This window comes from Ambystoma mexicanum, chromosome 3p (assembly GCF_040938575.1).
Source record: "Ambystoma mexicanum isolate Mex_15411 chromosome 3p, UKY_AmexF1_1, whole genome shotgun sequence".
In the NCBI taxonomy this organism is placed as follows: domain Eukaryota; kingdom Metazoa; phylum Chordata; class Amphibia; order Caudata; family Ambystomatidae; genus Ambystoma; species Ambystoma mexicanum.
The window spans coordinates 939,941,172-939,965,817 of record NC_090925.1 but is presented as its reverse complement, the minus strand read 5'-3'; the positions used below and the strand labels follow the sequence as shown (position 1 = coordinate 939,965,817).

Genomic DNA, 24,646 nt, shown 5'->3' with positions numbered 1-24,646 from the left:
TATTTATAAGGGTGATATCGATTATTAATTTATTATAAAAGCGTGGTATCTATATTTTGTCTTATTTCTCAAATAAACCTTTTAAACTTGCAAAACAGAACTACTTCTTGGCTCAGTGGGGTCAGGGGGATTCTAAGAGAGGGGTGTTATATAGGGGTAGTCATCCAGAACTCATGAACTGGACATAAAGATATATCAATAAGGGTTTCCATTCAGTATCCCAGACTAGGCATTGACTTAGCTGTAGTGTTCAATTGAATCTTCTTACAGCAGCCTTTTCATTTAAGGAGCCCTGTGGTGCAACGCTTTAACCACAGGCTCCTTGAATGAAAATGCTGCCTGATGTGGATGGCTGTGTACTCTGAAACAGGAGGAGGGCTGGACTGCCCAGCTCTCTTTTTGTTTCTGAGTAAATAGCCATCAGCCAGCGTGAGGAGCACAGGGGCTTCATGCTGGGTGATGGCTATTTACTCAGAAACAAAAGGAGGGCTGGACTGCCCAGCCTTCCTCCTGTTTCAGAGTGCAGAGCCATCAGGCAGCACGCACTGCACGGTTACACCTGCTACTTGCAGGTGTCGGCACTTCGGTTTAGAAACAAAGAAAAGGCAATGCCTTTTCTTTTCTTCTTATACGAAGTGCCGACACCTGCAGGCAGCTTGTGCAACTGTGCAGCTGCTACATGGGCTGCCTCTGGTGTCAGCATGGCTGGGGCTAGTCAAGGGAGGGCCCCGGCTCAGAGCCTTTTCTGGAGACTGCCAGGGCTCGACCCCCGGCTGGACCTGGCCCACTTAAAGCACTGCTTGTAAGCCTCAAATACATGAAGCTATCCAGCGAGAGATGGACACTTGAGGCTGGTTTCCCTTTCGGGTCCCCGAACATAACGAAGAGTTGTGAGGAGCTTTTGAGTTTACTTGTTCTATCGAGGTAGAGCCCAACTGCTCATCTGACCTCTAGGTTAAGCAGACGCTGACGGCATCAGAGGACGGGTTTGGTGAGAAGACTGTTAAAGACATTGACTGGTTTAGATGGAATTCAGAAACCACTTTAAAAAGGAAAGAAGGGTGAGTGTGAAGTACAAACTTATCCTTATGAGAAATTAGGAACGGATGTTCCACAGAAAGAGCCTGAAGTTCACGTATATGTCTTTCAGATGTCCCTGCATAAGGCGGTCAGGACTACATTCAAATCCCATTTGGGAGGAGGAGTCTGAACTGGCGGAGAAAGATGAAGACCTGCAAAGTGTGTTTTTACAACTGAATTAGCCAGCGAAAAAGAAGCAACTGTCTGTAGACATGTAAGCCGAAATGGCAGACAAATATGTCCTGCATGATAAGACATGTATGCCAGAAGCTGCAAGCACAGAAACAAAAGACAAAACATTGTCAAAAGACGCCGGCCTGGGATCAAGCTCTTGTATTGAGCTCTCGTAGTGCGTCTTCGTGCCGCTTGAATAATACGCATGTTGTCCTTGGAGAGGTTGACCTGTAGTTAAAGATCGGAAATCAGGCACCAGACCGCCAAGCTGAACGATTGTGGGGAAGGGTGCCACAACTGATGATTGCTCTGGTGAAGGTCGGTAATCTGCGGCAACCTGATCGGAAAGGACACTGATAGGTGCTGCAGTTCCGAAAACCAGAACATCGCTGACCACCAAGGAGCTATGAAGAGGAGAGTGCAGCTTGATGCACTCCTGAGTTTGCAAAGTGACCGATGAATCAGCGGTAAAGGAGCTAATGCATAAGCTTTCATGTTGTCCCACAGGATCTCAAGGGCGTCCCCCAAGGAAGACACTCCGAGCCTGTCCCTGGAGGCATAAAGAGGAAGTTTCTTGTTCGATAATGTCGCGAAGAGGTCCACCTCTGGAGTGTCCCATTGCTGAAAAATCTTGCTGAGAACATCGTTGTTCATCTCCCATTCGTAACTTGCCGCAGACAATGGCTGAGGGAGACTGCAGCCACATTGGTGTGACCTGGAATGTGCACCGCTTGGAGCCAGACATTGTGCTGGATAGCCCAATTCCAAATTTGAATAGCAAGCTTCACCAAAAGGCGGGAGTTGGTGCCCCCTTGTTTGTTGATATCGAACATTGCAACTGAATTGTCCATGCGAATTCGAACACTGTTGGTGATAGAGGGTTGAAAAGACTTGAGCGTCAGGGTTAGGGAGAATTCTCAGAAACTTGCTAATTCCCTTCTACCTTAGAGACCTCCAGCTCTTTTGCTGGACTTTAGAACTTTAGGACTTTAATTTCTAACCTGGAGGGAGCGAGACCTTTTTCCCCACTCTCTCATGTATTTTTTGTGTGATTTATACTCTGTGCTTCTTTTGACTTTGGAGTCTGAAAAACTCCATAGGCATCATCTTTGCATTGTGACACACAGCACCTTCAGTGCAGTGGCACAGGGAAGTCCCTTAGATTTCCCAAAGGTTTAAATACCTTCTCTTGGTCAAACTACTGTTTCCAAGAGCAGTGAAGTGAAATTGACCTTACAAATTGTAAGTAACTTTCTACACCCAGCACAAACTATCTTACCATAGGGTGCTGGAGGAGTTACTTAGTATCCCCTTTCTCTAGTTTCTCATGTAACATTTTTATGTTACAATTTCTACAATTAATGGTGCGCGGAGCTGAAACTGCAAAGTGCCGCTGAATTGAAGTTTGCCCATTGCTGCCGCTGACCTTCCCATTGCAACGCAGGAGTCCCCAGACGTCCTCCCTCTTGTCCCAGCGACTGAAGCCCAGTAACCAAACGATCTGCAGAGCTGTACAGGAACAGAAGCCAGCTGGAACCATTTCTTCTAACCAAAGGTACTGTAAAGTTAAGAGGACTTACCTCTTGTTGTGTAGCCTTACTTGTTCTCAGTTGAGACTTGTCTTGGTTAACCTTGCAGAGTTGCTTGCATCTTTGCCCCTCACAAGCCTCACAGCTTGTGGCCCTTCAAGTGAATCTTATTTCTTCAAACTTTTACTTACCTTCAAAGAAGAACTTCAGCTCCCCTAGACTTTGCTCAACTAACATTGGCTGTCCTGGCTCCCCGAGAGACTCTTCTTACCTCAGACTCTGTGCCTTTACCTTTCCCCAGGAAAGGGTTCCATGTACTTGACATTGGAAGGTTTAGAAAGTACTTACCTGTTTATGAATTATTTGTTAACCTTTGTTTTATTCCCCAATCTAACCTTTGCACCAAACTCAGTATTGCTCTAAATGTACCAGTGATAAATCAATGTCGACAGTGTCCGAGCTATTTAAGTCACCATAGGGTGTATGAAGTGTCTGTGTGTCATCCCCAATGGGTATCATCTGATTTAGAGAAACTAAGAGTATGTTTTGAAGTGTATTATAATTGTTACATATTTTGCTCCCTTCTGAAGAAGGCTTATATAATTGACTGTTAAATAAATTAATAATTGTTTAATCAAGAAAACTTGAGTGTAAGTGTTTTTTTTTTAATAACTGTCGATGTGAAACTCTGTGTTACAACTCTACTTCTCACATTGACCCCTCTTGAGATAGGCCTGGCTGCTCAGCCACACTACCAACCTCTGTAGTACAGACTTATACCAAAAGTTGGGTTCCTATTGCCAGGAGGTCATGGTTGCTGTAGTCTTCCAAAGGATACTGCACACAATCTTGCCTAACAGTCAGAAAAACTGCCAGGAGCTCCAGGTAATTAATATGGAACTGGAGACGTCCACAAATCGTACACCTCGAGGTGACGCAGTGTCGCTCCCCACCCCAGAAGGGAGGAGTCCGTCGTATGAGGTCCCACCGGAAGGGGTGGAGGAGGTGGCACTACCGGGACCTGCGTAAGGAGTGCCGGAGCAGTGGCCGGTGCAGACGGCTTAAGATACATTTCCTTAAACAAATCCTTAAAGTACGCCTTCATGGGATCAGAATGCAGAAGCCTCTCAAACTTGCCAAAACCCATCCTCCGATGAAGGTCTAGGCGCTGGAGTGGGCAGAGCGTGTTCAGAAGGGCCATACATCCAAGATCGCAAAGAGGATGGTTGCCAGGATGGCCCCCCACCAATCAGATCCATGTAGATCAAAGGCGCGGACGCAGAAGGGAGCAAGACTGTATGCAGTAGCGGAGTCCGAGCACGCCAATCCATTGTTGGAGGGCGCAACGGATTCTTATTGTCCCCAAAACGCAGAAAAAGGCTGCTCTGCCCCAAAAACAGGTCCCTAAGCACCAGGCGTGGGGAACATTGGTGTAAGAGAGGTAGTCAAAATGGCCACCGAGGACTGCATGGGTTGGACCAGGGGTTGGACTGCCATTTCGTCAACGCCTGAGGCGAACTGCGTCACAGGTGTAAGTGAGGCCATGGTCACCTCATGGGAGTCAGGGGTCTTATGTTCCATTTTATCTAAGAGCGCTTCAGGGACACCTTTCGGACTGTTGACAGATTAGCTCCAAAACAGGGAAATCGGAAGAGCCGGTACTGGAAGACTTATGGTGCTTGACCGGCTTCTTTGCCCCCTCAGCAGGATTGGTTCTACCACAGGTCTGAGTGTGGGAAGGCCTAGAGTCTCCCCCTGCCCCGATACCAGAGCCCCCAAAGGAGGCCCTTCAATCCTCCCGGTGTTAGAAATAGCCCCAAGGAGGGGAACCTCAGGAGTAACCTTGGTACCTTTAGTCACCTTGAAAGGGACCTTGAGCCGAGACTCGGCGCACTCAGCTCCAGATGTGGAGACCTCAGGGCTGACTGCGGTGACAATAGCCCCCGAAGGACTGGGCCCACCTTTAGCCCCCAAAAGGGGAACCTCGGACGATGATCCGGTTTTAACAGCCCCTTTGCAGGGGACCTCGGAGGAATCTCCGGTGCGCTTTTTAGGTCCCTTTCGGGACACCTCATGGAGATCCCTGTTAACAGGACCCAGAAGACCCCGGGAAGGAGTCCCCCGGCCGGGGTTCCCTGAAAAGGAACTTAACTTACCAGCCGTTTCCTTTTCTCCTCAATGAACTGCTGTAAATGTGGTGAAGGATCACGTTGAAACACCTCCTCCCACCTGACAAGCCGACGCTGGAGTGCTCAGACAGAGAGGGAGTCGCAGTAGAAGCACGAGTCCCAACGGTGTTCCGGGCCTAAGCACTCCAGGCAAAGAGAATGGGGATCCGCCCTCGCGAAACGACATTTGCATGATGAACAGCACACGAATCCCAGACGCTCCGGCATAGACGTGTACAAGGAGATTACGGAACCAGAGCAGGAATGAAGGACAAGGGAACAAAAAGAAAAATATTCCCAGTAATGCAAGTGCGCCGGACCCCAACCATGCAGATTAAAGGACTAAAGAGCGATGTGCGGGGTGGAGCTCAGGATGGCAGGGCTACGGTCACGTGCGGTGACCCCACGTAAAAATGAAAGAAGGACAAACATTTTTCTTTTTTGATGCCATTAAAAGTGCTGCGGTCCCGTCCAGAAGAACGGAATTCCCACAAGTATGGAGGAAAGGGGACAGGACGTAGGAGTAGAGCGCATGTAACTGGGCTTGGGAAGGGACTAGCAAGGAAGAAAGAACGAGGGATGGATCAGGGAGTGTTATTTGGGGAGAGAGAAGCAAGGATTAGGAGGGAGGGAGACTGAGGGAGTGCGAGTTGGAGAGATGGAAGGAGCAAAGTGGAAAAAGCATTTGAGGGATGGAGAAAAGGGGGAAGCAGAGGCAGTGACCGATGAAAAGATAGAGGGAGAGTGGGTAGAGGGTAGGTGATGGGAGGATGGAGGGATCCTGGAAGGAGGAGCGAGATGGGAGGGGCTATGTACGGAGGGGCGGAGGAAGGGATTGTGTAAATAGGTAAAGTGGCCCTTCAGTTTGCATGTTCTCCATCCCCAAACATTTACACACACACAGAAACCCTGAGAAACAAAGGGTATGAAATAGAAAAATAATAAAAATACTCCTGCAGAGACCTCAAGAATCCAGGAAGAGATTTGCCACCCTCCAACCAGTGCATCAGAACCACAAGCCTTCTGAAGTCATAGGCCTCTCTGAGGCCCTCCTACTAACAGGGCTGCGAAAACGCCAACCAATCATTATGATGTTTACCCCACCTCCCGAATGTTACTCTGACGGACAGATTCTTATACGTTTCCCAGGGACAGCATAGGACCTTTCAACAACTGAGCCCTGAGCCTCGGGGGTGTGTTGGGGTTGGGGGGATAATCTTGAGGCGGTCTTATGACACAGCAAACATGAACCTTTAATTCAGGAAATTAAATGTATGCTTGGCAGCGCACGTTTTCAGAGACAAAACATAAAACGTACTTCTGAGCGAAAAGGTAGTACTGGAAAGGCAAAAACAGAACACTACTTTGCAAAAGATGATAACTGTAAGCGTTTCCGGAGCCCCTTGCCATTTGAAGACAGGGTCTTGCATAATATTGGACATTTCTGCTAAAACCTCCAGAAACACACGAGTGGATAAAAACGGTGAATGACCAGAGATAAAGAAGCAGTTTTTAAAAAGGCACACAAAACAAACAAGACAAGCTTTGCCAATGCCAACAGTTTGGCCTTTTGTGTATGCTTGGGAAAGGCACTTGCCAGACACAGCCCTAGTGGCATTAACTACCCATTGTTGGTAGCAGGTACAAAATGGGGCAAGTACCTTGGCCTCTAATAGCAGTGCCTGGCAAAAGCTTAAAACCTATGCACAAGCCAAAAATGTTGGCTTTGCCAATGCTTGTTTTTAACAGGACTTCAGTGTTTACAACTCCAATTAATTCATTAACTCTCAGAACACTGATTTTAACGCACACTGGCAGGCACTCTGAATGCAAAGCCTGATGGTAAGACTTGTAATGTAATGTACTAGGCATTTGTATAGAGCCTCTCACCACTGCTATGGTCTCAACGCAATGTAGGTTGAACGTCCTTGAGGACCAAATTCCAAGTATGGAAAGCTTGATTAAAGGGAGCTCAAAGAGATGCCATAAGGTGGTGTTTTGGGCATGCAGAGGAAGGGATGGGTGGGAAAAGCCATAGTAATTAGTATGGCCATGGGCAGCCACATAACCAAACAACACCTACAGACTCTGTGCCCATCATATATCATTCTTCCCTATCTGAACTCCAATGCAATAATTTCAACTTTCAAAAAGCATTCAACAGTTTACAAATGTAAACATGTGTACAACTTAATGCTCAATGTGACAAAGGAAGAACTCGCCAGCACAAAACCAGGATTCTTTTCTTTTTTTTTTAAGGCATTTATAAAAACTAGTGAAACCGGTTTAAAGACAATGCAAAACAATTCCACTGTAAAGTCCACAGTGATGAACATAACATGGCTCATGCAATTAGCAATCGGTCTCATTTAGATATAAGCAAATGGAGGGCTCATAATAACGTGGATGGTCTACAAATGCAAAATTGTTGTGGAAAAGATGCAGACATTAACGTGGGTTTGTGATCTTATAGAAACAAAACAAGCTGAGGCATGACTGCGTAGAAGCCAGGGTGAGTGGTGCTGGCAATCCGTTTATGTAAACGATACAAAAGAAACCGACATACCCGAAACCCTGCATCAATGGACACTAGCTTCCACTACCAGCAGCCCCGAAAGGGTACATGACACGGAAAGAACACCAGTGTGTGCAAACGGCAGGCCTACCTCCCAGAGTCTTTCCTGCTGTCCAGGCTGTCTCCTTTGCCTCTGGCAGCCTCCTTTCCTCTCTCCATTTCCTGCATGAGCGCAATGTGGACAGGTGTGCTCCGGCCTTCGCTGCTCGTGCTGCCTCGATGTGAAGGCCGCTCGCTGCTCATCCGGCCTCTGAAGTCAGACTGAGAGCTGCGCTTCATGGCCTGAAGTTGTGCAAGGGGGACGATGTCGCAGTTCTGAGGCCGGTGCCACACGGTCTGTCGCGTGATGGCATTGTAGTAGTAGAAGCGGTTGTTGTTTTGGTCAAAGAGCTCCCACCATTGCTTCGCGTCCGACTGGCGTACCTTCACATTGGACGGGGGCTCCCAGCCACACTCCCCGGTTACCAGGTTGACGTACATGCGTTCCCGGGAGCGGGGCTCGATGATCTCGACCCAGTCTGAGCTGAAAAGACAAAAGAAAAGCAGCATGAGGCGGGGCAGGGCGACATAAATTAAATGGCGCAGGAACAATCTGAACAAGAAAACTTCACAGCCCATAGAAGCAGCTTTTCCAATCATACACTGACTGTTCTCTCCAGCTGCCCACAAACCAACATGGCAGAAATAAAACATGGTTCTTTTTGAGGGAAAAGTATGGCGCTTTTGTTTATTATTGTTTGATGAAATTCACTTTGCTACAAATCTCCTGCCCACATGAAAGTTCACTCCGCATGCTCAAAACACATGGTATTGAGGCCGCCCAACCACTTAACACTACTGCAATCATGCAGGATCCCCATCTATTTCACTTTATATATTGTTCTCATCTCCTGCACGTGCTCCCTTGTACCTCAATTACCCGTTGCAAACGACTGTGTTTTTAAATATTTCTCTCATACTCTTATGGTATTACCCATGGTGAGAGACCCATAACCTAAACAAGGCCCAAACCTCTACAGTCACCCTCTTTCCAGCTCCTCCCCGCCCCCAACTCTCTCAGCTTCTCCTTTATCCATTTCATCCAAGGCACCCCTACCAACTCCCCTCACCTTTCCTTCCGACACCAGGAACGTCCAGTTCCCCTTCTGCCACCGCTCTCGTGGTAGTTTACCCGAGTCTCGCCCACTATTCTGCTCGCTGTGGGTGATGACATCACGCCACCTACTCTCGCCCTTGTAGACCACTGTGGGGTCATACTGAGCCCTCTGCTACCCTGCCACCATCCAGTGAACCCAGTTCTCCCAATCTGTGGCATCCTGAAAAACCCAGCCACTTAGAACCATCTCCCCCCCCCCCCCGACACCTACCAAACAAAGCACTGGCACAGCACCAAGGGGTGCCTCATGGAACCCCCTTACCCTACCTGCAACGCCCTATAAAGTGTCTCTCCCACTGACTGCCGACGTTCCATGCCCCCATAGGATATCTTTTAAAAAAATATATATATATTTCACCACACCAGACGCTCACCCCTACTTTCTTTCCTTTGCCCCTTCCATAACCCTAATGGGGTGTCCCAAAAAAATTGGGTGCCTCACCGAGTCCAAATGACCCAATATCCATGGCCTGCTCTCGTTCACTCCCCTATCCCTCCTCCTGATCAAAAAAGCTGCATGAAACACTTGTGTATAGGCACGTTACAAATGCCATATCATAACCCGTGCCAGTATGCAGGGAGGCACCTGGACTCAGGGCTAAGCTCCCACCTGAGCCAGCACCCCCAATTGCCTCTCATCATGGACCAGCCCGACACAGGGCAGCTCCGAGAGCTGAGCCGCACCCAGGAGACAGCCACCCACCCCCTTTTTACCAAACTCCCTTGGTCCAGCAGGCCCAATCAAGTGCCCACCCACCCCCAAACCACTATAGGAGATGGACCCGCGAAGGTCCAGCGTCAACCACCCACTTTTCCTGAATCTTTGCCGGCACTCCTATTGAGTAAGGGGGTACTCTACTCCCCCCCGAACACAGCTCGCTGGGAAGTTGCCAGCCTCGGTGCACGAGCAGATCGGAGTTGGAGAAGTTGAACAGTTGAGCCAATGCAGTGTAGCCTGCAGCCACACGCTGACCCTGAAGCAAATAATCATCTTTCGCCATAACCACTGGCAACAAGGATCACCACGGCAAGGGATGAAGTAGGGACAAAGTCTGCGGGAATGTCTCATCTCACTCTCAACCCACCTGCGCAGTAGCATGCTGCCTCGTTTGCCCCAATACTGGGGTTGGACCCACATGAGATCGCCTTTGTTCTTGGGACCAAGTAGGCTTCATGGAAGGCAGCTACTGCTCTTCTAAACTGGTGAGGGAATGCATCGCATTTTCAAAAACTGACTGTTCTAAACGGATGTTACCTTGCAGCGGCAAAGGGACCCAATCTGTAATCCAAGCCTCAAATCAATGTTGATTATAAGCATTTCAACATTGACTTAAGGCCTGGATTAGTGTTGTTGAGAGTGACGAATTACGGTTATGTAGGGTACGAGATAGAATCTGGAGGCGGGGATGAACTGCTGTGCAAAAAGCACACAAAGGCCTTGTGTATAATGTTGGCAATAACGCAATTTGCGAGGCATACTGCTGGATACAGCCTTTTAGGTCTAATACGCATCTATAGGCAGAAACTAGTTTCTACTATCCTGTACACCCGGGAAACCTCCTTTAAAGATCTGACACCGTGCGCTAATAAAGGTGGGGAAATAGTCTGGAATTGACTAACACCACTCACGTGGAGGCTTTAAGATTGGAGCTTGGCCAGATATCTCTTTCTAGCCTTAACTGTGGCAAACTATTTATTAAAATGATGTGCAAACAAGAAGGTACACTATTGTGGACTTTGAAATCATTCCTTTTTAGCCACAAGAGCTCTCTGTTGCAAGTATATAAAAGGATAAATGAGACCTTTTTTCAGCTTATTGGGGGGGGGCAGTTTGGGAATATAGCATTGGAATAGCGTTGAGATCATTTAGAAAAGTTGCAGAAAAGTCAGCCTGGGCAGACAGCCATGAGAAAATAGCTAAAAAGAAATCTCGTATTACTTTTGTACTCATGTTTTTTCCTTTTAAGAAACCACAGAGCTATATTTGTCAAATTATATCTCCTGTGGTGAGAAGATTGTTTATGTTGCTCAGGTTTAATAAATTGGAGGTCTTGGAAAATAAGGGTGTGTGGTCAGGAATACCGATGTGTAATCATACATGCAGGCTGTGAATCAAGTTGACTCCATTAGACATGATGTAACATTATGTCAAGTTATATATATTATTTATGGGCAGTATTTAAGTAAACCTGTGGAGCAAATTCAAGCAATAAGAAGCGAGCTTGTTAGTAAAGGTGTGATTTAGTTTGTTATTCTTCTTCCCTGTATCCCTTCGCCCCCACCACCCGCACATCCCTCTTTTTCTCATGGCACCGTTACATACCATTTGTTGTAAAGGCGCATTATAAATACCCAATAAATAGAATGAATACATAAATCAATAGTCCTTAGCAATTGTACAAGTCTGGAAAGTTGCAGCCACCAGGTTATCTAAAAAGCAGCCTAATGCTGTGGTTGGATAATATTCAGCAGTGGGCTCATAGGCAAGGTATAAAATAAGCAGTGTTGCATAGCAATTTGCTATGCAATTCTGTAGGTTTGCTAATCAAATTGACACTTGTGTAGCAACACTTGCTATTTAAGTTGCCAAGCGCAATCAAAGCATAGCTAGCCCTGCATTCCTCTATTGCCCTCAGTGCTCTCTTCCTCTCTTTTCTTTGTTCACTTCAAGTGCTAATGGAGAGAAAGTGCAGCAGTAATCCTCTATTTTACTAAGTGCCTAAGGTCTATATGGTAGTGCTAGGCAAAAATTACTTTTTTCTTTTTCAAATAAATGCAAACCAGAATTAATCGGAATGATAGTTTAGGTGATACTTTTATCAAGCTAACTATATCCTGTCTGGCAAAGAAAAGTATGTGTTAACTTTTTTTTAAAAGTCAGTCATGCAATTCTATTCCTAAAAATTAAGTTGTTACAAAATGCATAATTATAGTATTGACACTGTAAAAACACTGCATTGTCTCCATGCATTACAGTAAAGATTAGGGTGGTGTATCTAAATCTCATATTGAAGTTTGTTGATGAAGATACATCATATTGACAAGTGAACACTTTTGAAAATGTACATGATCACACAATCAAAATGCTTTTGATAGCAAACCTAGTTCTGGAACTTGCCGGTTGCATACATCTGTTCAGTTGGTGCTTGACCCATGAGCTGATACAATAGAAAGTCAATGACTATGGCATCAGCCTTTTGTTTTATACCAGCTTCCCTGAAAGTGAGATAACCACAAACAACAATATTACACCTAGTTTGCTCGGTTCTCTGCTTGCTGTGCCATCCACTCTGTGCAGTCTCCTACTTTCTTTCCTCTTAGATAATGAATACACAAAGCTAACTAGATGTTTACACAAATAAGTGATCAATAGTTCCATCCAGTTGCTACCTTTACAGATCTACTGCACTACCATACACTGTACTGTGGGGCTCATGTGCTAATCATGATTGCATTATATATTAGCACCTACAGGAGACAGCTTGCCAAACTGTTTTCAGAGCCTTTTTATTATCATATCTATTTGTGTCCCTTCATGCAGCTAACCCTTTATAGACACTCATACACAGCTTGCAAAGTCTTTTCACCCACTCCCATAGTCGAGTAGATTTTATGAAGGGCAAGTACCATTTGATGTTGGAAACTTTTATTGAACATTTACTTTGTTTGCAGTAAATGTCAAATACAAGTTTCACTGTGCATAGCTGGGCTGTGGGTGGCAGCGGTGTGCCAACCATAAAGCAGGTTTGTAGTAACATACACCATTTTACAGATATTGCATTTGTTGTTATCTGTTGCTAGGGGTTGAGTTCATTTCTCTTAGGTTGAATAAGGTAAATTAAAGTTACCCGACCTGCAGGTCTAGCTGAATTGTAATGAATTTGCAAGTCCTAACTGTTCTCACTAATGTATTATTTCAGCTGTATGCAAACTGTATTGTTGCTCATTTCATGTATGCAGTACAAATAACTTCTGGCGACATTAACAATATTAGTACAAGATTGCTAATCAAATGGGTCCGTTTGCTAATCAATACATTTTGAATTGGCAAACTCTGCTAATCAATTTTTGAAAACTAATCTATGCCTTGCATATGTCTACCTTTATTTCTTTCCTTTATTCCATTTTATGTTTTGGATGTTTATATTGCAGGGTTGCTTTGTCCTGTTTTGTTTTCGTTAACAGCAGATTTGGAAAAGCTTTGTGTTGGATTGGTTATTGTCGATTATTGTTCAAAAAGTTGTATAACTATAGTACATAAAATAAATAAAAACATAATCATTTCCAACTGCAAAAGAGGTGTGCAAGGATTCAGTGGAGTCCTATCCTCCTACCCTCAGGTTACTATGTGCACTGTTGCTGGTGGAAAGGATGATGCCCATGCCCAGCTCATTCTATAAAGTTGCAGCATCAGGCAATGAGGGAACCTCGTCTTTCCCTAGCGTGCATTATGGGCATAGGCAGTTTCGTTAAAGACTGGTTGCATGCAAGCCGTTAGCAAAAGCCCAGATCTCAAGCTCCCAGTAAACAAGAGGATCGACCCAAGAATATAGATACTGTAGCAACCCCCACCCGCATCCAGTGCAGGTCAGTGTCCTACAAAAGGTATGGAAGGCAGAAGGCTGAATCATGTTGCGAAGGCATGCATGGATGGGACCACCACCCCACCCTGCACCCTTCAGAAAAGCACACCAAAAAAACAATGACACAAGGAGAATTTCACTAGGTACACCAGGTACAATCGCAGAGATACCAGTTTCCGAATCAGAAGGCATTCAGGGTTTTTTCATCTAGATATGGCAAGTGCACCATGGAAGACGGATGCAAGACTGGCCTGAAGGAACTCCACATTACAGTTCTATCAAACAGACTTTTATTCGGTGTAGAAAACCATCAAGTTACACAGCAATAAAACACTACAATTTTCTTGGTAAAATTCATAGATCTACAAGTGACAAAAAATGTAATGAAAAAATAAATAAAAAATATAAACCTTCATTCATGAAACAACAGCAATAATTAAATGAAAGGATTCCAGCAAAGTAAATCGACTCAGACTAAAACCTCATTGGATATGGCCCATTGTTCATAGACCATCACCGATGGTCAGTTGCATAGATACTGGCGGGGAGAGAAAACTCGCAGCCACAATGTCGGTATTAAGAGGCTGAATAAGCGGACCTCCTGCTCCTAATGCCTTTAAAACTGTTGACAGTCCTAATGGATTCTGGGTGTGTCAGCATAACGAGTGTTGAACAAATTGGTCGCCAAGGGCCCCGTCCTACTTTTAAATCCAGAAGTTTGAAACGGTATGCCTACAGCGGGCCCGCACCACTATCACTGGAAAGAGTCTACCACTTTACAGTTTTTTGGAGCACAAACTTCGGGGTGCAATAGAGCGCAGTACATCCGTAGGGAAAAGGGGCACTAAATGAATAATCAACTTCATGCATCACTAGCCTGATAAGTGTAGAAGCAACAATTGATATCAAATCTCAAAAGGAACCTTCAGCGAGAACACAGGTAAGAGGAGGCGTTGCCCAAAGTTTTACAAATGGAACTAAGTAGTAAGAATAACTAGAAAAGCATGCACGGGTTTTGAAGTGAACATAAGCATAAATGTAACACTATTAAAGCCAAGCAGCAAGCATTCCCAATTGTATTTTTTACATACTAGAATTAAATCAGCCAACAAGTGTTTCGACCCCTCCTGGGTCTTTTTCAAGGCTGTAAGATAATTTTTAAATTGCAAGCACCTCAAGTAAAAATTAAAGTCAGTATATCAAATCATGAATCGACCCAATGTGTGCAATCAAGTAAAGTGTTGAATCAGTGTGATAATCATAGGGGCATGATTCAAACATCATTAATAAGGATGCATTTCAACAATTGCATCAGAAAGCACACATCAAAACGAAATGGAGAGATCTAGGGAGCAGGGTTAGGTTATGTGAGGTGTTCTTGTAAAGCACTCGTTCGCCAAAGGCATCTTGGTGCTACAGGAGGGAGAGGTCTACTTACAACAACCAGACAGTTATAACAAGTGTTTTTTTAATGCCTTTCTAAAGGCAAGGTGGTCCTCCAGATACAGCGGCAAGCCATTCCAAAGTCTGGGGGCAACAACAGAGAATCCACGCCCCCCACAGCGGGCGCACTGAAACACAGGTATAATAAGTTGCTGAGTGCAAAGACTGCATCGGTAGATAGCGAGAGAACTTGGCGCAAAGGTATTCAGCTCCTTGGGCCCGAAGAGCACGGTGGACCAAGCATAACGTCTTGAAAACAATACACTGGGCAAGCGGTAGCCAATGGAGTGACCGCAAGACCAGAGATATATGGGCACCATACGGGGAGCCAGTGGCAACCCCGGCAGCCATGTTTTGCAGCCGTTAAAGTCGCAAGATAAGACCTTTTGGTTGAGATAAGTAGAGTGAATTACAGTAATCTAAACGACCCAATACAATTGCCACCACAACTGGAGGATGAAGATGGACAGGGATAAGAGGGAGAACCTTTCTGAGAATATGTAGACGACAGTGCCCTGCTTTGCTGACAGCAGCAACCTGGGACTCCATGGAGAAAGTGGATGAGAATATTACCCCCAAATTCCTCACCTTATCGGCTGGGAGAGGACCCAAGGTAGAAGGCCAGAAGGAAGAGACCCAGAGTGAGGGGTTGGGAGGGGATCCCCACCACCAGCACCTCAGTCTTGTCCTCTTTCAACTTCAGCCAGTTGCAGTTCATCCAATCTCAGACGGCTGCCAGACACTCCCTCAGACGCAACGACATCTCAGCCTGATCGAGATCTAATCAGATCAGGATCTGAGTGTGGTCAGCGTATGAGTAACATCTGACGCCGAAGGAGAGGATGAGACATGCAAGAGGCCAGCTATAAATATTTAAGAGAATGGGGGACAAGGCAGAGCCTTGAGGGACACCGAAAAGGAGTGAAAAAATTGATGAAAGGAACGGAGAAAGTTAAAAAGTGTTCTATCAGCCAGGAATGAGGTAAACCAAGCGAGATTCCGGCTTGGGCCAGGCAGTCGAGCAGGATGGGGTGGTCGACAGTGTTGAATGTCGCCGACGGGTCTAACAAAAGCAGGGCTCCCACTCCTCCTGCATCAACCAACCTGGCCATATCATCCAGAACCGAGACCAGGAAACACTTGGTCCCTCGACCTAGCCTGAACCCAGACTGGGTAGGATCTAAAAGCCCAGTAGACTCCATAAAAGTAGGAGAAACCAGAGATTCAAGAAGTTTCACAGGGAATGGTAGAAGTGAGATAGGATGGTAGTTTGATGACACCGAAGGATCAAATGTAGATTTTTTTTTTTTTAGCAGTGGGATCACTGTGAGGGACTTCCGTTCGGGAGGGATAAAACCAGTTTGACAAGAATGGTTCACTGCCAGTGATCTCAACAAGCAGTTCAGAAGAGATATCTCTCATGATAACCAAGGGAATGGCGCATGAGGGAGACCCAGACTTAATACGGCCAATAATATTAAGGGCATGAGTCTGAGTGAACAGAGGAACGGTAGACAATCCCCGAGATAGAAGCTGATTAACATGGGTGGGAGACATGGAAGTAGTTTTACAATCAGCCAAAGGGCTAGGAATTTCAGTAAACGTTTGCGTTGAGTATTGGCAATGTTAGTACGGATTGTATCAATTTTGGTGATAAATTAGAGGGCCATGGCATCGCAAAGGGCTTGCGTGGGCACAGCTGCAGCAGTAAATCTAGCTGTGGAAGAGAGAGATCTTACCACTGAGAACAGAGATTTTGGTTGACAGATAGAAGCCTCTATCTCCTGAGCATAAAAATGTGGTTTTGCTGCAAGGTGGGGAAAGAGGCAAAGAGAAGGGAAAACCAAGTATTTTTGCACTTTACATTTTTGCATTTTCACATAGCAAGTTGGTAAAGAAACCAGGGCATGGGGAGCCTTACCGGAATGTCATTGTATCCAAAATGGTACAATGAGGATCATGCAAATCATTAAGTGCAGTGACAAGGATCTAAATCCAGACAAATATCTTTGAATGAGGAAAAGGGAAGGGAATAGTTTCTTACCTGTAACTCCATTTCTCCAGCATTGGTATCTTTCATGGATTCACATGCTTAGAATATTCCCCGTCGACAGACTGGGAACCCTCGGTAAGCTTATAAAGCCGTTTCCCATAGGAAAACGTTTGACACTTTCGTGTCCTATCTACGTCGTTTTGGGCCGCGTACGCACGCCCCACTAGGACGTAGCGGTATAAATGCCCCGCCCCTGCAGCTCCCTTCAGATTTCGACCCCTCCAAAGCAGAATGGGGTGAAACCAAGAACTACAAGACAATTGCATTAAGGGGAGGCTGGCGGGCGCATGTGAATCCATGAAAGATACAAATGCTGGAGAAATTGAGTCACAGGTAAGAAACTATTCCCTTCTCCAGCATTGGATCTTTCATGGATTCACATGCTTAGAATAGAATGCACAGCTGTGATCCTGAAAAAAGGAGGAGGTGTGATGCAATCCGGCACCCACCCAATCCTGCGTATAGCGAACCACGCTTACATAAGATTCGAATTTAAAGTGTTGCATAGTAACTGCACAGAACAATATCCATATAAAGCTATAACAGTATACATATACATATATATATATATATATATATATATATACATATATATATATATATATATAAATAAATGTCCAAATCAGCATAGAACCTTCTTGAAAAAGGGCTTACCTTATTGAAATAGATGTCGCAAGACTGCTCTTCCCATTTGTATCTCGTCCGCATGCTGTCGCTCGAGGCAGTAGTGGCGGGTAAATGTGTGAGGGACTAACCATGCTGCTGCCTGGCAAATGTCTGTCAGTGGTACCCCTGTCCACAACGCTGTCGACGACGAAGTCACCCTGGTTGAATGAGCTCTCGGACGTCCTTGTAGCGGTTTTCCCGCTTTTGAATGACAGAAGGTAATCGTCGACGAGACCCATTGGGCCAGTCCCCGTTTTGATATTGCCTTCCCTTTTGCCGAAGGGCCATATGCCACGAAGAGTTGCTGCGTAGATCGAAGTTGTTGAGTTCGATGAAGGTAAAATATTAGAGCTCTTTTGACATCCAAGGTATGTAGGACCTTTTCTGCAGCCGATGAGGGAGTCACGAAGAAGGTGGGCAGGACAATGGATGAGTGTTTATGATAAGTTGTAGGAACTTTTGGGATGAAACGAGGACTCGTTGACAGAATCACTTTGTCCTTGAAAAATCTTAGGTACGGAGGGTCTATGACCAACGCTTGCAACTCCGAGATCCGTCTAGCTGATGTTATAGCTATTAGAAAAGCCACTTCCCATGACAAGAACTTCATCGACGCCGTGGCCATTGGCTCAAAGGGTGATTTCATTAACCCTGCTAGCACTATATTCAGGCTCCACAAAGGTGTAAAACGTTTAATCGGAGGGAATGTCCCGAACAAACCTCTCATGAAGTGTTTCACTAACCTGTCGCTAAACAAGGTAGATGACTTCCTTCTTCTTGTGAACCTAGAGATGGCTGCCAGGTGAACCTTTAGTGATGAAAAGGACAATCTGCTTTTTGCTAGGTGTAGCAGATACGGAAGAAGCTGTTCCGGAGTAACCCTCAGAGGTTGCACTCCCGTCTGTCCTTGACACCACTTCCAGAATCTTCTCCACTTACACCTGTAGGACTTGGTGGAACGGGCTCGCACAGCCTGTAAGATCCTCCGACAGTCGTAGGAAATGCTCAAGGCACCAAATTCTGAAAAGTCAGGAGCCAAGCTATGAGATTGAGACTGTCTGGATTGTGATGCCACACTGTTCCCTCGTCCCGGGACAGGAGGTTGGGAACCTTCGGGAAAGTTATCGGATGATCCACCGACAGGTGAAGCAGGTCGGAAAACCACGGCTGCCTTGGCCAACACGGTGCCACCAGGATGACTCGGCACCTGTACCTGCGTATCCACTGCAGAGTTCTCCGTATCAGAGGAAACTGAGGGAAGGTGTAGAGGAACTTGTCTGTCCACAGGAAGGAGAACGCTTCCCCCAGCGAACCTTCCTGTGGCCACCTGCTGGCATACATCTCGCACTTCTTGTTCCTCTCCGTGGCGAAGAGATCCAGCGGAGGCCGCCCCCATTTCTCGAAGACCTTCGACAATTGACCGGTGTCCATTTCCCACTGGTGAATCTGGTCCATATTTCTGCTGAGCGAGTCCGCCTGTTTGTTCCTTACTCCTGGAAGGTGTTGAGCTACGATGGATATATCGTGTTTCAGAGCCCAGTGCCACACCTTTTGAGCCTCGATGGAAAGGGTCCTGGATCGTGTGCCGCCTTGCTTCCTCAAGTAAAACATCGCCGTGGTGTGGTCCGTCAAAACTCTCACTGTGGAACCTCTGATGTGAGGCAGGAACGCCCTCAGGGCCCAGCGCACTGCTCTCAGTTCCAGAACGTTGATGTGCAGGAGAGATTCCCTCTGAGACCAACGGCCTTGTGTTTGCAGAGTGCCCATGTGTGCCCCCCAGCCAGTTAGGGACGCGTCCGTCACTATGGTTAACCGAAATTCCGGCTCCTGTAGGGGTACTCCTTTGGATAGATTCTGGACGCTTTTCCACCACTGAAGAGCTAGTAGGAGCTCGTCGTCGACGACGGTCAGTTTGTCTGACCAGAGGCCTTGAGCCTGCGTCCATCGGTCCGCCAGAAACTGTTGCACTGGCCTCATGAGCAGGCGGCAGTTGCCCACCAGAGGAATGCAGGACGCCATAGCACCCAGGATAGACATATATTTTCTCACCGACAGTCTGGTATTGATTTTCAACTGACCTGCCAATCGACTGAGTTTGGTGATCCTGTCGAGGGATGGCCTCACTAACCCTGACTGGGTCTAGAACTGTGCGCCCAGGAACACCAAGATTCTTGACGGCGTTAGCGAGGATTTCTCAAAGTTTATCGCAAACCCCAGCCGCTGTAAGAGGTTCATGGTGCCCTGCAGACTTCTGTGCGTCGACATAGGGGAGGACCCCCTCACCAACCAGTCGTTGAGATGCGGGTATACATGCTGGCCTTGCCTTCTCAGCCAGACTGCCACCGGGGTCAAACATTTCGTGAACCTTCTGGGAGAAGATTTCAGTCCAAAGGGAAGTACTGTGAACTGGTAGTGAGTCCGCCCTACCACAAACCTTAGGAACTTCTTGTGTCGACCACACATCGGTATGTGGAAGTACGCGTCCTGCAGGTTCAGCGACGCCAGAAAATCTCCTTCTTGGAGCGTGAGCATCTTGAACTTTATGCTTTTCAACGATTTGTTTAGCTCGCGCAGGTCTAGGATGGGACGCCACTTTCCGTTTGGCTTTTTCACCACAAAGTATCGGGAATAAACCCCTTGACCCCTTTGTGACGACGGAACCAGTTATATAGCACCTTTTTGTAGAATAAGTGCTACTTCCTGCTGCAACACGCTCAGATGGGATTGAGCTACAAACGCCGGTGGAATGTGCGGAGGGTTGCTTTTGAATTGCAGGGAATGTCCATATCTTACAGTGTCCAACACCCATTGATCCGTTATTTGCTCCAATTCGTTGATGTAACATGATACTCTGCCCCCCAGAACGTTCCGATGCCCGTCATTGCTGGTCCTTGGTCTGCTTATCCCTCGTCGACGAGTAACCTGCTCTCTTCTTGGGGGCCTGGTAGTCCCGGCGACGTTTAGCCACTTGCAAAGCACCTCTGTATCCCTGGGAGGGGTATGGTGGCCTACTGAAGGATCTGTCCCTCGATGCCGAGAATCTGGAATTCCCTGATGCTCCCCTGAAGGGACGAAAAGACCGTAACTTCCGACCGCTCTGGAGGGCCCCCGAAGAAACGCGCTGTGTCCGAGTCCTCTTTCATGCCCTTCAGGGCTTTATCCACCTTCTCGCGGAAGAGGAGGTCTCCTTCAAAAGGCATATCCAGTACCTTGTACTGCACCTCCGGTCGGAAGTTGGTGCATTTTAGCCATGCCTGCCGTCGGAAAACTACACCGTTATTCACCTGCTTAAACCCCGACTCCGCGAGGTCCACTGCGATGTTTATGGCAGGATTGGAAGCCTCTTCACCTTCCCTAACCAGCAACATAGCCGCTTTGCGATGTTCATCCGGAAGGTGTTCCAGTATAGGAGCCAGCCGGTGCCACATCTCCCTGTCGTATCTGGCAACTATGGCTAGAGAATTGGCCGCTTTCACTGTGGTAGCACCTACCGACAGCACTTTTTTGCCGAAAGCATCCGGTCGTCTGGCATCACTTTCCGGGGGGGTCGTGCACTTGTGCTGGGCCCTCGCCTTCCTCGCCGCCGCCGATACCACTGAGTCAGGAGTTGGTTGGGAGGAAAGGCACTTGGGCGTAGAGTCCGAGGCCTTACATTTTTTCCTCTAGACGACCCTTTATCGCTGGTTCCGAGAAAGGGTGGCGCATGGTCTGCAGTCCTTCCTTCCACACATGATCCACGATGGGTACTGAAAACACCGACCTTCTCCTTTTCCCCCATGTGGTCAAAAAGAAAAAAAACAGTCCTTTTTCTCTTCTTCCTGGGCCAGCCCGAATTCTGTACAAGCCCTGGCCATCATGGTGTGAAATTACCCAATATCGTCCGGGGGAGACGGCTGAGCCGGGCTTCTCTGGGTTTCCAATTCTGCTTCGGACTCCCAGGTTGGATCCCTGGAGGGGGAAAAAGAGACAACTGACGAGGCTCTGCTGTCCGAGTCCGAATCCATCAGCTCCCCTTCCTCGTGGCGTGGAGCCGAGAGGTTTGCATCCGGCGGCACTGCCACAGGGGTTGACGGCGGTGGTCGACGAGACGGGCCCGGGTCGTCGATAACCAACCTAGCCGGAGTTGTTCAAGGTAGTCCGTCATCCAGTGTCTTCAGCAACGTTTGCAACGTGGATAAGACTTCCAATGACAAAAGTGACTGGATTGAGCAGAGGGGTAGAACCCGGAATGCTCCCGGAGAGAGGCCTGGTAACCCCTTGCAACCCTAGGTCTGCAGGGCCAGCTATTCTCACATCCTCGTCTCCCGAGGACACCGACAAGGCCTCTTGCTGCAGAAGTGTCTCTGGCAAAATTGGGTCGTATACCTCTGGACGCCAGGCCTCTTGCGGGATCTCCGTCGATGAAGCGATAGTCGGCTCCGTCGTCGTCGTCGTCTGCGGTCCAGGAACGGTTGAGGCCAACTGCGTCAGCGGCAGAGAAGTAGTCGACGACTGCCCTACCGTCGACGGTGGTGGCCGTGCAGGCCTATGAGGCATTCCCGCCTTTTCCGAACTCTACCTGCGTTTTTCTGCATCTCGACCCGAGCCCGATCTATGACGATCGCTCGAGGTGGATTTAGATTTCTTTTCTGTCTTTCCTTGTTGAAGATGAGGATGACGAGGCCTTCTTCGACGAAGAGTCCTTGGAATGGCCTTCCGATGATTCTTTCTCCGCCAGTCGCGATTTCTTCACCGGGGGTTCCGACGACGTTGAGCGGCGTGAGGCCCCTGAAGATTTTGACACTGAGGCTGTGCTGCACGTGGAGCCCACCTCCGAAGGCGGGTATGCCCCCGCTCCGTCGTTCAACCATGCCACAAGTCTTCGACTCCGATCTTTAAGAGTCTTCTGGGAGAAGCCCTTACATATGTCGCACTTGTCTGCCGAATGATGAGGGTGGAGACAGTACATGCAATCCATATGTCCGTCCCCCTCGTACACCTTCTTCAACCCACACATAGCGCACTGGCAGAACAGCGCTTTTCCCAACATCAGGAGAAAACTGCAACAGCACAACCTAACAAAATAGTAGACAACACGAGGTGCTCCCACTACTTTGGAGACGGTTGAAATCTGAAGGGAGCAGTGGGGGCGGGGCATTTATACCGCTACGTGCTAGTGGGGCGTGCGTGTGCGGCCCAAAACGACGTAGATAGGACACGAAAGTGTCGAATGTTTTCCTATGGGAAACGGCTTTATAAGCTTACCGAGGGTTCCCAGTCTGTCGACGGGGAATTTTCTAAGCATGTGAATCCATGAAAGATCCAATGCTGGAGAAGGAGGGCATTACCTACTGGAGAAGTGGGACTTTCCACCGTACAGAAGGCAATAGAAGGTAAAATACCAGTCTCAGCGCAGCAGTGTGAAGCCTGGTAGGGCTTTTAGAATGTCACCTGTAGTAAAATATTGTGAGTAAGCGAGTTACTGTGTATCTCAAGCAAGGGGAATGGAAATATTAATATATGAAAAGGAATAAAGTTATGTCTTACCAGGAGGGACTAATCTGTCCTGCCCCTGCGGTTCAGCACATACAGCATACCGCGTTGCTTGCGGGCCCCACTTTTAAGAACAGTATAGGGTGTGTGTGGCGTTGCACGCTCTACGTGCAAACAGGATCACAATTACTGAGTGCTTGATTAGAAGATTAAAATGGTATTGAAACACAATGATAAGGTCTGCGTGATCGGGTTTGCCTGTCAAACTAGGTTCTTAAAGGGGCAGAGGGGGCATGGGGAAGTTCTCATGAATAATTTGAAAGACCAATCCGTACTGAGTATGTAGTTTATGCCATTGTGTGCGGGGACATTTTTTTCCAACTTTGAAAGAAGGGAGAATTTGGGAATTATTTCTAATAGTTTACCGGACAGTAAATAACAAACCCAAAGGTGTTTGTATACAACTCCCTTGACAATATCTAATGTTGATGGAAAGGTGACCGCGATTCCTCTATGTTCTGCTGTGTAGAGAGCACTGAAGCAAGTAAAATTGTTTAAATTCTATTAAATGTACTGTATTGCACAAATGGCACATTAAGATTAACCCAATTTTACACTAATGCACTTTAAGATGTTGTATGTGTGTGTTTTGAGAGTCACTTTGTTAGACATTTATATATTTTTCGAAAAATGAATACATTGTGCTTCTATCGTTTATACACAGGAGTTGCAGACTCGTATGCAGCCGTTATTGAAGTTTGGCTGCATAGTGTCCCAACGTTGCGTAATTAAGACTCAACGGGGAAGGGGAGGGTGTGGGGGATAGCTTGTTACTTATGTTGTTTATAATGCAAAGACACTCCCATACACAAAAGGAGGGATCGCCATTCTATGGGGCTGTGCCTTCCTAATTTAGGTTTATGGCAATTCATGTTTAGCAGGCACTGGCCACAAATCACTCCCACACATTCTGAAGTGAACTGAGCCTCTGTCGAGGATTGCCAAGTGGCTGCTGAGCTTTCAGGAAAATAAACTCTGTCTCAAGTTCTGACCTGGGGCAGCAACCCAACAGAATCATTTGGGGGAGACTGGATAGTAACCAAAGGCTTTGCCATGGAGAAAAGGTCTGCATGTTTTCAAATGTTCACCACAGGCATGGTGGCCTTTCAACTGCAGTAGCCTATATCGGAGTCAGGAGCGCCTGCATTTTCCGGTTAGGATTCTGTTACCTGCTGAAGTTTGTCGCTCTCGGTCTAGGGTATGTTATGGGAACCAACCCAGCAAGACCACGTGGCCCGATGCCGCATCATAGTTTGTCAAGCAGACAGGAATCAAATATGTTGTTCCACTGGGAGTCCACAAGGGTCCTGGGTCGTCTGATGTGATCCGTGTTTTTTCGGGGACCCAAAACGAGTACAGCCGCCAGTCACGCTTAGAGCTAATGCAGTTGTTTTTTTGTAAATTTCCATACATGGCGTTGCAAAAGTCCTCCTTAATTCGGGATAGAGTTCCAAGTAATGTGCTCTGAGGGTAATGAAGGTTTGATTTTTCCTCTGCGTGAGCAGTTGGAAGGAAGGCTCTCTTCAGGACTGTCAATAAGAATTGAAACAATGCGCGTCATCTGGGAGGGTTATAGGTCAAAGGATCGATTCAAAAGGATCGAATGGTCAAAGGATCGATTCAAAAGGACCGAAAACAAAAAGGATCGACATATTTTTTGTTTTGAGGGGGTCCCCCCCAACCCCTG

General features: G+C 47.0%; 1 protein-coding gene across 2 annotated transcripts in view; it reads right to left on the bottom strand.

Moving 5' to 3' along the window:
• The window catches only part of LOC138581140 (rho GTPase-activating protein 39-like), a 650,156-nt gene that overhangs the window by 427,378 nt on the left and 198,132 nt on the right, over positions 1-24,646 (bottom strand). For both annotated transcript variants that reach the window (XM_069652244.1, XM_069652245.1), the window contains exon 2: positions 7,618-8,049. In XM_069652244.1, the coding sequence (XP_069508345.1) occupies positions 7,618-8,049 (432 nt within the window). The remainder of the gene's footprint in view (positions 1-7,617; positions 8,050-24,646) is intronic.